The 14696-nt window shown below is 43.7% G+C and overlaps 1 protein-coding gene across 1 annotated transcript; it reads right to left on the minus strand.

Moving 5' to 3' along the window:
- Positions 1 to 10707: 10707 nt before the first annotated feature.
- Positions 10708 to 14385, minus strand: LOC125550563 (protein phosphatase inhibitor 2-like). The gene is made up of 5 exons (XM_048713585.1): positions 14199 to 14385; positions 12713 to 12800; positions 11889 to 12007; positions 11624 to 11791; positions 10708 to 11227 (listed from the first exon to the last, which is right to left on the minus strand). The coding sequence occupies exons 2-5, from the start codon at positions 12715 to 12717 to the stop codon at positions 11013 to 11015; spliced, it is 507 nt and encodes a 168-aa protein (XP_048569542.1). The 5' UTR covers positions 12718 to 12800; positions 14199 to 14385; the 3' UTR covers positions 10708 to 11012.
- Between the last annotated feature and the right edge of the window lie 311 nt (positions 14386 to 14696).

The raw sequence follows: 14696 nt of genomic DNA on the forward strand, positions 1-14696 counted from the left end.
CTATTTACATGAATAAAACCTTCTATGGTCATACACTCAATATAAATGGTTTATTGAATCTCGATCGTAGTGATACACATATTCATAATATTGAAGCCAAAAGATGCAATGTTAATAATGATAGTGCAACTTATTTGTGGTACTGCCGTTTAGGTCATATTGGTGTAAAGCACATGAAGAAACTCCATGCTGATGGGTTTTTGAAATCACTTGATTATGAATCACTTGCTACTTGCGAACCATGCCTCATGGGCAAGATGACTAAGACTCCTTTATCCGGAACAATGGTGCGAGCAACTGACTTATTGGAAATAATACATACTGATATATGCGGTCCGATGAGTGTTGAGGCTCGCGGCGGGTATCGTTATTTTCTGACCTTCACAGATGATTTGAGCAGATATGGGTATATCTACTTGATGAAACATAAGTCTGAAACATTTGAAAAGTTCAAAGAATTTCAGAGTGAAGTGGAAAATCATCGTAACAAGAAAATAAAGTTTCTGCGATCTTATCGTGGAGGAGAATATTTGAGTTACGAGTTTGGTCTTCATTTGAAACAATGCGGAATAGTTTCGCAACTCACGCCACCTGGAACACCACAGCGTAATGGTGTGTCTGAACATCGTAACCGTACTTTATTAGATATGGTGCAATTTATGTTGTCTCTTGCCGATTTACCACTATCATTTTGGGGTTATGCATTAGAGACAGCTGCATTCATGTTAAATAGGGCACCATCTAAATCCGTTGAGACGACGCCATATGAACTGTGGTTTGGCAAGAAACCAAAGTTGTCGTTTCTTAAAGTTTGGAGTTGCGATGCTTATGTGAAAAAGTTTCATCCTGATAAGCTCAAACCCAAATCGGAGAAATGTGTCTTCATAGGATACCCAAAGAAGACAGTTGGGTACACCTTCTATCACAGATCTGAAGGCAAGACATTCGTTGCTAAGAATGGATCCTTTCTAGAGAAGGAGTTTCTCTCGAAAGAAGTGAGTGGGAGGAAAGTAGAACTTGATGAGGTAACTGTACCTGCTCCCTTATTGGAAAGTAGTTCATCACAGAAATATGTTCATGTGACTCCTACACCAATTAGTGAGGAAGCTAATGATGATGATCATGTAACTTCAGATAAAGTTACTACTGAACCTCGTAGGTCAACCAGAGTGAGATCTGCACCAGAGTGGTACGGTAATCCTGTTCTGGATGTCATGTTACTTGACCATGACGAACCTACGAACTATGAGGAAGCGATGATGAGCCCAGATTCCACGAAATGGCTTGAGGCCATGAAATCTGAGATGGGATCCATGTATGAGAACAAAGTATGGACTTTGATTGACTTGCCCGATGATCGGTGAGTCATTAATAATAAATGGATCTTCAAGAGGAAGACATGCACTGATAGTAGTGTTACAATCTACAAAGCTCGAATTGTCGCAATTTTTTTCGACAAGTTCAAGGTGTTGACTACGATGAGATTTTTTCACTCGTATCAATGCTTAAAAGTATGTCCGATCATGTTAGCAGTTGCCGCATTTTATGAAATCTGGCAATTGGATGTCAAAACTGCATTCCTTAATGGATTTATTAAAGAAGAGTTGTATCTGATGCAACCAGAAGGTTTTGTCGATCCTAAAGGTGCTAACAAAGTGAGCAAGCTCCAGCGATCCATCTATGGACTGGTGCAAGCATCTCGGAGTTGGAATATATGCTTTGATAAAGTGATCAAAGCATATGGTTTTATACAGACTTGCGGTGAAGCCTGTATTTACAAGAAAGTGAGTGGGAGCACTACATCATTTCTGATAAGTATATGTGAATGACATATTGTTGATCAGAAATAATGTAGATTTTTCTGGAAAGCATAAAGGAGTGTTTGAAAAGAGTTTTTCAAAGAAAGACCTCGATGAAGCTGCTTACACATTGAGCATCAAGATCTATAGAGATAGATCAAGATGCTTGATAAGTTTTTTTTCAATGAGTACATACCTTGACAAGATTTTGAAGTAGTTCAAAATAGAACAGTCAAAGAAGGAGTTCTTGCCTGTGTTGCAAGGTGTGAAGTTGAGTAAAGACTCAAAACCCGACCACGGTAGAAAATAGAAAGAGAATGAAAAGTCATTCCCTATGCCTCAGTCATAGGTTCTATGAAGTATGCTATGTTGTTTACCAGTCCTATTGTATACCTTAGCATTTTTGGCAAGGGAGTATAATAGTGATCTAGGAGTAGATCACTGGACATCGGTCAAAATTATCCTTAGAGGACTAAGGAAATATTTCTCGGTTATGGAGGTGATAAAAGAGTTCGTCGTAAAGAGTTATGACGATGCAAGCTTTTTACATCGATCTAGATGACTCTAAGTCTCGATCTGGATACATATTGAAAGTGGGAGCAATTAGCTAGAGTAGCTCCGTGCAGAGCATTGTAGACATAGAAATTTGTGATATACATACGAATCTAAATGTTGCAGACCCGTAGACTAAACTTCTCTCACAAGCAAAACATGATCACTCTTTGGGTATTAATCACATAGCGATGCGAACTAGATTATTGACTCTAGTAACCCCTTTGGGTATTAGTCACATGGAGATGTGAACTAATCACATAAAGATGTGAACTAGATTATTGACTCTAGTGCAAGTGGGAGACCAAAGGAAATATGCCCTAGAGGTAATAATAAAGTTATTACTTATTTCCTTATATCATGACAAATGTTTATTATTCATGCTAGAATTTTATTAACCGGAAACATAGTACATGTGTGAATACATAGACAAACAGAGTGTCACTAGTATGCCTCTACTTGACTAGCTCATTGAATCAAAGATGGTTAAGTTTCCTAGCCATGGACAAGAGTTGTCATTTGATGAACGGGATCACATCATTAGAGAATGATGTGATTGACTTGACCCATCCGTTAGCTTAGCACGATGATCGTTTAGTTTGTTACTATTGCTTTCTTCATAACTTATACATGTTCCTATGACTATGAGATTATGCAACTCCCGATTACCGGAGTAACACTTTGTGTGCTACCAAACATCACAACGTAACTGGGTGATTATAAAGGTGCTCTATAGGTGTCTCCAATTGTACTTGTTGAGTTGGCATAAATCAAGATTAGGATTTGTCACTCCGATTGTCGGATAGGTATCTCTGGGCCCACTCGGTAATGCACATCACTATAAGCCTTGCAAGCATTGTAACTAATGAGTTAGTTGCGGGATGATGTATGCTACGTCTTGAACTTGCGTTGGTTTTCCCCGAAGAGGAAGGGATGATACAGCAGAGTAGCGTAAGTATTTCCCTCAGTTTTTGAGAACCAAGGTATCAATCCAGTAGGAGGCCACGCTCAAGTCCCTCGTACCTGCACAAAACGATAGCTACTCGCAACCAACGCGATTAGGGGTTGTCAATCCCTTCACGGTCACTTACGAGAGTGAGATCTGATAGATATAATATTTTTGGTATTTTTGGTATAAACATGCAAAGTAAAAGGTAAAGGCAAAGTAAAAAAGCAAAGCAAGATTAAAGTGATGGAGATTGATATGATGAGAATAGACCCGGGGGCCATAGGTTTCACTAGTGGCTTCTCTCAAGAGCATAAGTATTCTACGGTGGGTGAACAAATTACTGTTGAGCAATTGACAGAATTGAGCATAGTTATGAGAATATCTAGGCATGATCATGTATATAGGCATCACATCCGTGACAAGTAGATTGAAACGATTCTGCATCTACTACTATTACTCCACTCATCGACCGCTATCCAGCATGCATCTAGAGTATTAAGTTAAAAACAGAGTAACGCCTTAAGCAAGATGACATGATGTAGAGAGATAAATTCATGCAATATGAAATAAACTCCATCTTGTTATCCTCGATGGCAACGATGCAATACGTGCCTTGCTGCCCCTTCTGTCACTGGGAAAGGACACCGCAAGATCGAACCCAAAGCTAAGCACTTCTCCCATGGCAAGAACTACCAATCTAGTTGGTCAAACCAAACGGATAATTCGAAGAGACTTGCAAAGATAACCAATCATACATAAAATAATTCAGAGAAGATTCAAATATTATTCATAGATAGACTTCATCATAAACCCACAATTCATCGGTCTCAACAAACACACCGCAAAAAGAAGATTACATCGAATAGATCTCCACAAGAGAGGGGGGGAACTTTGTATTGAGATTCAAAGAGAGAGAAGAAGCCATCTAGCTACTAACTATGGACCCGAAGGTCTGAGGTAAACTACTCACACTTCATCGGAGGGGCTATGATGATGTAGAAGCCCTCCGTGATGATGGCCCTCTTCCAGCGGAGCTCCGGAACAGGCCCCAAGATGGGATCTCGTGGATACATAAAGTTGCGGCGGTGGAATTAGGTTTTTGGCTCCTGTTCTGATCGTTTGGGGGTACGTGTGTATATATAGGAGGAAGGAGTACGTCGGTGGAGCACCGAGGGGCCCACGAGGTAGGGGGCGCGCCCTAGGGGGGCGCCCCCCACCCTCGTGACCTCCTATTTGACTCCTTGGAGTAGGGTCCAAGTCTCCTGGATCACGTTCGATGAGAAAATCACGTTCCCGAAGATTTTATTCCATTTGGACTCCGTTTGATATTCTGTTTCTCCGAAACACTGAAATAGGCAAATAACAGCAATTCTGGGCTGGGCCTCCGGTTAATCGGTTAGTCCCAAAAATAATATAAAAGTGGAAAATAAAGCCCAATATAGTCCAAAACAGTAGATAATATAGCATGGAGCAATCAAAAATTATAGATACGTTGGAGACGTATCAATGTATTATGGAACGAGTAAAGAGACTTGGCGGTAACGAGATTGAACTAGGTATTGAGATACTGTCGGTCGAATCTTGGGCAAGTAACATAGTGATGACAAAGGGAACAACGTATGTTGTTACGCGGTTTGACCGATAAAGATCTTCGTAGAATATGTGGGAGCCAATATGAACATCCAGGTTCCGCTGTTGGTTATTGACCGGAAACATGTCTCGGTCATGTCTACATAGTTCTCGAACCCGTAGGGTCCGCACGCTTAAAGTTTGGTGACGATTGGTATTATGAGTTTTTGTGTTTTGATGTACCGAAGGTAGTTCGGAGTCCCGGATATGATCACGGACATGACAAGGAGTCTCGAAATGGTTGAGACGTAAAGATTGATATATTGGACGACTATATTCGGACACCGGAAGTGTTCCGGATGGTTTCGGAGAAAACCGGAGTGCCGGAGGGTTACTGGAACCCCCCAGAAGAAATAGTGGGCCTTATGGGCCTTAGTGGAGAGAGAGAGAGAGGGCTGGCCTAGGGAAGGCCGCGCGCCCCTCCCCCTCTGGTCCGAATTGGACTAGGAGAGGGGGCGGCGCCCCCCTTTCCTTCTCCCTCTCCCCCTTCCTTTCCCCCTCCTAGTAGGAGTAGGAAAGAGGGGAGTCCTACGCCTACTAGGAGGAGGATTCCTCCTCCTGGCGCGCCTACAGGGGCCGGCCGGCCTCCCCCCTTGTTCCTTTATATACGGGGGCAGGGGGCACCTCTAGACACACAAGTTGATCTATTGATCTATTCTAGCCGTGTGTGGTGCCCCCTCCACCATAATCCACCTCGATTATATCGTAGCGGTGCTTAGGCAAAGCCCTGCGTCGGTAGCATCATCATCACCGTCATCACGCCATCGTGCTGATGAAACTCTCCCGTGAAGCTCTGCTGGATCAGAGTTCGTGGGACGTCATTGAGCTGAACGTGTGCTGAACTCGGAGGTGCCTTGTGTTCAGTACTTGGATCGGTCAGATCGTGAAGACGTACGACTACATCAACCGCATTGTGCTAACGCTTCCGCTTTCGGTCTACGAGGGTACGTAGACACACTCTCCCCTCTCGTTGCTATGCATCACCATGATCCTGTGTGTGTGTGTGTGTGCGTAGGAATTTTTTGAAATTACTACATTCCCCAACAATCTTTTGTAATTGTGAGCACTCATTAAAATATGACATGTTAAAAGGTTGATGTTGGACAAGGAAGACAACATAATGGGTTATGTTTTCTTATATCTGAAATAAAGTATATTGTCATGGATCATCCAACATGTTGAGCTTGCCTTTCTCCCTCATGCTAGCCAAATTCTTTGCACCAAGTAGAGATACTACTTGTGCTTCCAAACATCCCTTAAACCAGTATTGCCATGAGAGTCCACCATACCTACCTATGGATTGAGTAAGATTAAGTAAGTTGTCATCGGTGCATGCAATAAAAATTGCTCTCTAAATATGTATGATCTATTAGTGTGGAGAAAATAAGCTTTATACGATCTTGTGATATGGAAGTAATAAAAGCGACAGACTACATAATAAAGGTCCCTATCACAAGTGGCAATATAAAGTGACGTTCTTTCGCATTAAGATTTTATGCATCCAACTATAAAAGTGCATGACAACCTTTGCTTCCCTCTGCGAAGGGCCTATCTTTTATTCTTGTCTTATACCTTATGCAAGAGTCGTGGTGATCTTCACCTTTCCTTTTTTACATTTTATCCTTTGGCAAGCACATTGTGTTGGAAAGATCCTGATATATATATATACCCAATTGGATGTAAGGCATCATGAACTATTATTGTTGACATTACCCTTGAGGTAAAAGGTTGGGAGGCGAATCTATAAGCCCCTATCTTTCTCTGTGTCTGATTAAAACTTTGAACCCATAAATATCGCGTGAGTGTTAGCAATTGTGAAAGACTAAATGATAGTTGAGTATGTGAAGTTTGCTGAATCAAAGCTCTGACATAGACTCTTCCTGAAAATAACATGAATTGTAATTGTTTGATGACTAATAACACGGTTTGTTAGTTCTCAAGAAATTTTATGATCTATACTTTAACATGTGAATAGTTTGTTACTTGATCATGAGAAGTTTTATGAGTTGAGCTACTGTTATGATATATAATGATGCTAGAAAAGGTGATTGAAATTATCATTGATCAAACTTGTGCACCTGCTAGCATTCACACTTCATAAATTATTTCTTTTATCATTTACCTACTCGAGGACGAGTAGGAATTAAGCTTGGGGATACTGATACGTCTCCAACATATCTATAATTTATGAAGTATTCATGCTATTATATTATCTGTTTTGGATGTTTATGGGCTTTACTAAACACTTTTATATTATTTTTTGGAACTAACCTATTAACCGGAGGCCCAACCCAAATTGCTGTTTTCTTGCCTATTTCAGTGTTTCGAAGAAAAGGAATATCAAACGGAGTCCAAACGGAATGAAACCTTCGGGAGAGTTATTTTTGGAACGGAAGCAATCCAGGAGACTTGGAGTAGACGTAAGGGAAGCTTCGAGGAAGCCACGAGGCAGGGAGGCGCGCCCTACCCCCTAGGCACGCCCCCCATCCTCGTGGGCCCCTCGTGGCTCCCCTGGCCGACTTCTTTCGCCTATATATGTCCATATACCCTAAAAACATCAGGGAGCAGAATATATCGGGAGTTCCGCCGCCAAAAGCCTCCGTAGCCACCGAAAACCAATCTAGACCCGTTCTGGCACCCTGCCGTAGGGGGGAATCCCTCTCCGGTGGCCATCTTCATCATCCCGGTGCTCTCCATGACGAGGAGGGAGTAGTTCACCCTCGGGGCTGAGGGTATGTACCAGTAGCTATGTGTTTGATCTCTCTCTCTCTCGTGTTCTTGATTCGGAACGATCTTGATGTATCGTGAGCGTTGCTATTATAGTTGGATCTTATGATGTTTCTCCCCCTCTACTCTCTTGTGATGAATTGAGTTTTCCCTTTGAAGTTATCTTATCGGATTGAGTCTTTAAGGATTTGATAACACTTGATGTATGTCTTGCATGTGCTTATCTGTGGTGACAATGGGATATCATGTGATTCACTTGATGTATGTTTTGGTGATCAACTTGCGAGTTCTGTGACCTCGTCAACTTATGCATAGGGGTTGGCACACGTTTTTGTGTTGACTCTCCGGTAGAAACTTTGGGGCACTCTTTGAAGTTCTTTGTGTTGGTTGAATAGATGAATCTGAGATTGTGTGATGCATATCGTATAATCATACCCACGGATACTTGAGGTGACATTGGAGTATCTAGGTGACATTAGGGTTTTGGTTGATTTGTGTCTTAAGGTGTTATTCTAATACGAACTCTTGAATAGATCGATCAGAAAGAATAACTTTGAGGTGGTTTCGTACCCTACAATAATCTCTTCGTTTGTTCTTCGCTATTAGTGACTTTGGAGTGACTCTTTGTTGCATGTTGAGGGATAGTTATATGATCCAATTATGGTATTATTGTTGAGAGAACTTGCACTAGTGAAAGTATGAATCATATGCCTTGTTTCTTAGCATTGCAATACCGTTTACGCTCACTTTTACCACTTTCTACCTTGATGTTTTTATATTTTCAGATTACAAAAACCTTTATCTATCATCCATATTGCACTTGTATCACCATCTCTTTGCCGAGCTAGTGCACCTATACAATTTACCATTGTATTGGGTGTGTTGGGGACATAAGAGACTCTTTGTTATTTGGTTGCAGGGTTGTTTGAGAGAGACCATCTTCATCCTACGCCTCCCACGGATTGATAAACCTTAGGTCATCCACTTGAGGGAAATTTGCTACTGTCCTACAAACATCTGCACTTTGAGGCCCAACAACGTCTACAAGAAGAATGTTGTGTAGTAGACATCACCATGCACGACAGTGCCGTTGGTGGCCACTCCGGGTCGACAGCCACGTATCAACGCATTAAGAAGCTGTTCGAGTGGAAGGGCATGAAGCAGGACGTCGACGACTACATGCGGCAATGCCAGGTTTGCCAGCAAGCAAAGCATGAGCTGCGCAAACCAGCGGGAAAAATTGGCACCATTCCCCATTCCCACGGCTCCATGGCAAGATCTGACAATGGACTTCGTCGAGGGTCTGCCCAAATTTGAGGGGTATGACGCAATCATGGTGGTGGTCGACCGTTTCACCAAGTTCGTGCACTTTGTGCCATTGCGACATCCGTTCACGGCGACACATGTGGCAAAGGTGTTCTGGGACAACATTGTCAAGCTGCACGGCATCCCTTCATCCATCGTGTCCGATTGCGACAAGGTGTTCACCAGTGTGCTCTACTGCACTGCTACCATCCGCAGGCTGACGGACAAAGTGAGTGCGTGAATCAGTGCGTGGATATGTACCTGCGCTGCGCTGTCCATGATACTCCGCGACAATGGCGTCGCTGGCTGCCCCCCGCAAAGTTCTGGTACAACTCCGCTTCCACTCCTCTTTGGGTTGCTCTCCGTTCAAGGCGTTGTACGATGTTGAAGCAAACGAGGGGAGCATGGCCACCTGGCCGGCAACACAAGCAACCTTGACGGATCGGGGAACAGTGAGACTGGACATTGCACAAGGACAACTTAAGAATGCAGTTGACTCGGGCGCAGACTAAGTACAAGAAGTTTGCAGACCGGAATCGCACCGAGCGCGTCTTCCAGGTTGGTGATCAAGTGCTCCTGAAACTCCAACCTTACATGTAGAAATCTGTGGCCAGCCGCCCTTGCGCCAAGTTGGCATTCAAGTTCTTCGGGCCCTTCTCCATCATCGCCAAGATAGGTCCCTCGGCATACAAGCTGGAATTGCCTTCCGACAGTCGCATCCATCCCGTGTTCCATGTTTCCTAACTGAAGCCCTTCACACCCAACTATACACCAGTGTTCTCTGAACTACCTGCGACTGCAGACTTGTCGGCAGTGGATTCCATGCCTGCGGAGATATTGGACAGAAGAATGAAACGAGGTGACGCTCCGGTGATTCTGGTTCAGGTGGCTTGGGACACAACTCCGCCATCAACAACCTGGGAAGATTATAAGGTACTTCGACAGCGCTACCTGCTGGCCAAAATCTGGGACGACAGCACCATCGAAGAGGGAGTCACTTCTCAAGATGGGGAGAATGTCACATCGGTAGTGCACACCACCACCGCGTGACTGCCAGTTGGCCTAGCCAAGTGTAGGCGTGCGTGGGTTCCACTTGTAAGTGTATGAGAGGCCAAGGGCTGGTTGGGTCGCGCAAGTACTTACGCCCTGGAGAGGGGTTGTATCAAGTATGCTGATGAAAAGATATTCTGAATTCCCTCACCTACTTTCCCCTCGCTCACCCCCTTCTCCCTCACCCTCCTACTCCGATCCCCTCCCGAAGCCTACTCTGGTCGCCTTCGATCCAGATCGGGGCGTTACATCCCAATCCACTAATCATTTGCGGTAATCACCGACCTCCATCCACCAATTATTTGATCTTTGTAAGGATGAATTTTGGTTAACTGAAAAATTGCATAATTATATTTATTGTTAAAAGATGAACTTTGGTTAACCAAAAAAGTGCATAATTGTCGACATCGTATAACTTCGCCCCGAGCTTTCTACTAATCACTTTATTTTAATTTGCCAAATGTTACACCACAAGGTGTGCGTTCAAACTCTCTTGGCATTAAATCCTAGCGAGCAACCGAGCTGTTCAAGCAGGCCACAGTTTCCTGCTTTACAATCTCATATTCTCATAAGCTGTTTCCAATGGCCAGGCAAACCAATGAACTACTGAACTGAACAATGAAAGTAAATACCTTAATTGTGCAATAACTCTTATGTTCATCATGGATCCGCAATCACAAGCAGTAAAGCATGATCTCAAGAAGAAAAATTGCTCAAGGGTTGTCCATATAACTCAGTTCCAGTATTATAAAAAGCGGCCCAGGCAAATTCTAGCCTCCTGACTGAACGTGAAGTAGCTAGTTCAACTAGAATTCTCCACCATTTTAGGCACCGCGGCATCTCAAAATAAGAAAGAGGAACAGGTTCTTTGCGTACAGAAAATCATCCGATCTGGCATGAAAACAAGGATCCAACAATACACACAGAGCAGGCGCAAACTGCATGCTCCCGCTTAGTTGAACTTTCCCTAGGCTTAGCGACCACAGAATTCACTTTATGGCTCATACTTGAGGTGATGCTGACGATTCACTCTTGTCGCCTGTTGCCTTCTCTCCTGCAGTTTTGTCTTCGGCGTTGTTTGCAGCTTGCTCATTCACACGGGCCTCATCTTCAACCAGGGATCCAGTGCGCATCAGTTCTTTGACCTTGCGGAATTCATCGTAGTGATTGCGGCGATGCTCTTTGAAACTCACTGATGATCTGTCAGCTTCTGAGTCTGCATGAACACCAAACATATCACTGGCTGTTCGAATAACGTCCTGGACTCTGCCTGTTCGAATAACGTCCTGGACTCATATAGTAAGCTTACTATTCCCACATTACGTTGATAATTAAGTATACACTTATGCATGACATCAAATACAAATATAAATCATGATATAAGATAGCAACTTAGAAAGAGTTACAAAAGGTTTATCTTAGCTAGCTAATTCAGAAGAGCTATATGAGTAATCATATAGTTGGATCACTTATGGACTTCATTACAGAAAGCTGATACCATAAAATCAAGTCGCATAACTCAGCTAGTCAAATATATTGAACATCAGTAATTACTGATTTACTCTAGCAACTCTAGAAACATAAAATGGTAACTGAGAAAGAAGCTACCAACCATCATCCTGTTCCATGGCATCTGCATCATCATCTGAGGATGCCCACTCATCATCCTTTGAATCATTTTTACTTGAAGAGGCCACACCATTTAAAGCAGTCAATATAGCTTCAGCACTAACAGTCTCATCTAGACACTTGTCGAAAGGGCGTGTTGGTGATAGTGACCCTAGAGAGCAAGCAATGAAAGCAATTATCCAGCGCTTGCACATTATGAGCACAAATAGTGGTCAGATATGATGAGATACAAGTAACAAGACATGTACCATCTTCTTCATCCATCATAGGGTGATACGGTGTCTTGGGCTCGGTTATCTTTTGCCTCACTGGCTTGTTTGATTCAATCTCATACAGATTGTCCTCATTCCACTTCACGCGATGGGAACTGAAGAGAAAAAAGTCAAAATAATGGAAGCAAAATCAAGCAAGTTGAGGTCTAGCTCACACTTATGCAGCCAGTTCAGTTGATTTCATTAGCTCTGGATCATAGCGCAGCATTTGCGCCAAAAACATGGTTTCGCGTACATGTAAAACCATATAAAAATACAAATGGTACTACAAAATCATACCCATTTTTTCCAATACCACGTCCATGTAGAAATCAATAGCTAGGCTTTATTGTGTTTAAGCAGGCAACAGATCAATGCTATTTTCTATGTCTTCATAGTAGCATAAAATGCAAAAGCCAAATAGAGAATCTTATATCGAATATAAGCCCTTTGACATATTAGCTCTATCAGTCCTTCCAGTTTCTCAAACAGAGAATACTATTTTGTATAAAACCTGGATTAAGTTCAAGACTGTCTACACACTTTAATTTACCATGTCATGTTGCATTGTAAAAATCAATTGTATTACTCAGGACACCAAACAAATATGCTGAACCCTTGTTCACAAGTTGGTTAAAAAAAGAGAAATGCTTATGCTCCATCATTATGCTAGCCCAGAGATAAGATTTGAAACAACCCAAGCCAAGTAATGGAGTACTAACTAACACTCTGAAAAACGTACATACCAAAATAAGTCAGTATGCATCATTTCTTTCAAACAGTTTCTTATTGATCTCGAAGGAGGAATTAAGACTACTAACCTCATGCTTTAAGTTTCTGATGAGTGAGGATCAAGAAATGTTTAGACAGCAATTCGAAGCCAGATAACACCACCTATTCTAGGTTTCCCTGCAGAAAAAAACTGTCAAGAGTAAATCGAACAAAGATGCACATATTTTGGGAGGTGGGAGTGTGCCACTGTGACAAACGGACACGACATGCTCAGACCATCTAATAGTGCATCTGACACATGGGAGGTGGGACAAGCTAATGACCAGACGGCAATTATCAGCAAGAATCTATGGCTTTTGTAGTCAATCAAATGTGCAGTTTTCTGATAATTTTGACAGAATGTGTATACCAACAATCTTTCAAAAACATACTTCTTAATAGTACACAAATCGATATGGAATAGTTCAACACGATAATAAGCAAAATTTGCTATGTGACATTGTAAAATGGGGGCAATTGTGCGTCACACCAAAATGGTGGCCCTATACATAACAGTAGAATTACTATACTACTATTGTAACAACCAGCAAGAGGGCTGCACGAAACTGTTTACTTAATTTGCCTTCCATCCTCCTAGCATTACTGCTCAAGAACAAGCAAGTACTCCCTCGGCACCGCACCGGCACACACTGCTGCACAATTTCTCTTCGCTGTACTGGCCGCCTTGCTTTCTACAAGGGTGCCCTACAAAGGCCAAACATGCCATCACCAGCCATGATGGTGTGTTCAACAAAGACGGCCTTAGTCGAGTTAGTTCACTGATGGGCATGCTTCAGCCTGGCGCAACGCGGCCATGACGGGAGTGTGCCACTGTGTAGTGGCACCGGAGACCATCGCTACAAGGCCGTGAGGTGTGAAAGGCTGAATCTGAGGATTCGATTTACGGTGGTGAACAATCGGCCGGGGCTACACGAAATGTTTATTCCCTCTGAAAAAAAGATGGAATGACTGTATTACGATGGCTTCAGTGTGCTGTGGCAGATGGCCGGTCACCATTTCGGAGCCAAACCCCATGATTTTGTACCCATAATTAAAACTAAGAAAAAAAGATCATCATCGAAGTATTGTGCGGGCGCGACAGGGCGGATCTCGATGGGGTGCCCAAAACTCGTAGAACTTATTTTTGTTTTAACTAGTCATCGCTGGATGACCCAAAAAAAAAATCCCATACCTCGAAAAATCAATGTCCGAGACCGCGGACGGGGCGGAGACAGCGGACGCGCTATGAGGTCTAGAATGGGAACGGCGGTCCCGGCGAGGCGGGATGGGTTGGTGGGCGGCTGAGGGGTGGGGGCGGGCGTCGGCGATGACGCGGAGCTAGGGCACGGCGGCAGCTCTGAGGCGCGGCGGGATCGGGTCGGGTCGGATTGGTAGGGTCGGTAGGTCAGGCGGAGAAGAGGAGGGGCACGGGACGGGGTGGTGGTGGCGGTGGAGAGGAAAAGTCGCTGCTACGGGGATCGGCCGCGCGTCGTGGCGAGGAGGACATGGATTTTGACCGGGATCGCGGGGAATTACCTTAGCTGCTCTCGGCAGTGGTTCCGGCGGAGGAGCGAGCTCGGCGTCGAGGTGGACGACGAGGGAGGAGCGGCGGAGGAGCGAATCGTGGTCGGGGTCGGGGTCGAGGTGGGCAAGGAGGGGCGGAGGAGCACGCGCCGGAGGTGTGGTGTTTCCGTGGCTTATTTCTTTTCTCACGCTCCCCCACTCTGCCCCCGGTACTTCCACACAATTACCAGAAAATCCCACCCCTACTGTGAACTTTTTTTTAACACAACGCAAGCGCTCATATACATGCGCATACACTCACCCTTATGAACACATACGTACACCCTACCCCTATGAGCACCTTCGAAAAACTGAGCCGGCATATCATCTTGAAATTTATGAAGTCATCGTAGGCACCTCGTCATCGACGGGTACGTCTCCTCTCATTGAATGCGTATCGCCAGAAATCTTGAAATAAATTCAGGAATAAATGCGAGCATCAGGATTTGAACCCTGATGGGCTGGGGATAC

This window comes from Triticum urartu, chromosome 4 (assembly GCF_003073215.2).
Source record: "Triticum urartu cultivar G1812 chromosome 4, Tu2.1, whole genome shotgun sequence".
NCBI lineage: Eukaryota > Viridiplantae > Streptophyta > Magnoliopsida > Poales > Poaceae > Triticum > Triticum urartu.

What these genes read in the sequence shown, in the direction of transcription:
- LOC125550563 (XM_048713585.1), bottom strand. An exon ending in TATGATGGATGAAGAAGATG is followed by an intron (nt 11,792 to 11,888) that starts GTACATGTCTTG and finishes CTTGCTCTCTAG; the next exon opens with GGTCACTATCACCAACACGC. An exon ending in TGCCATGGAACAGGATGATG is followed by an intron (nt 11,228 to 11,623) that starts GTTGGTAGCTTC and finishes GTGTTCATGCAG; the next exon opens with ACTCAGAAGCTGACAGATCA.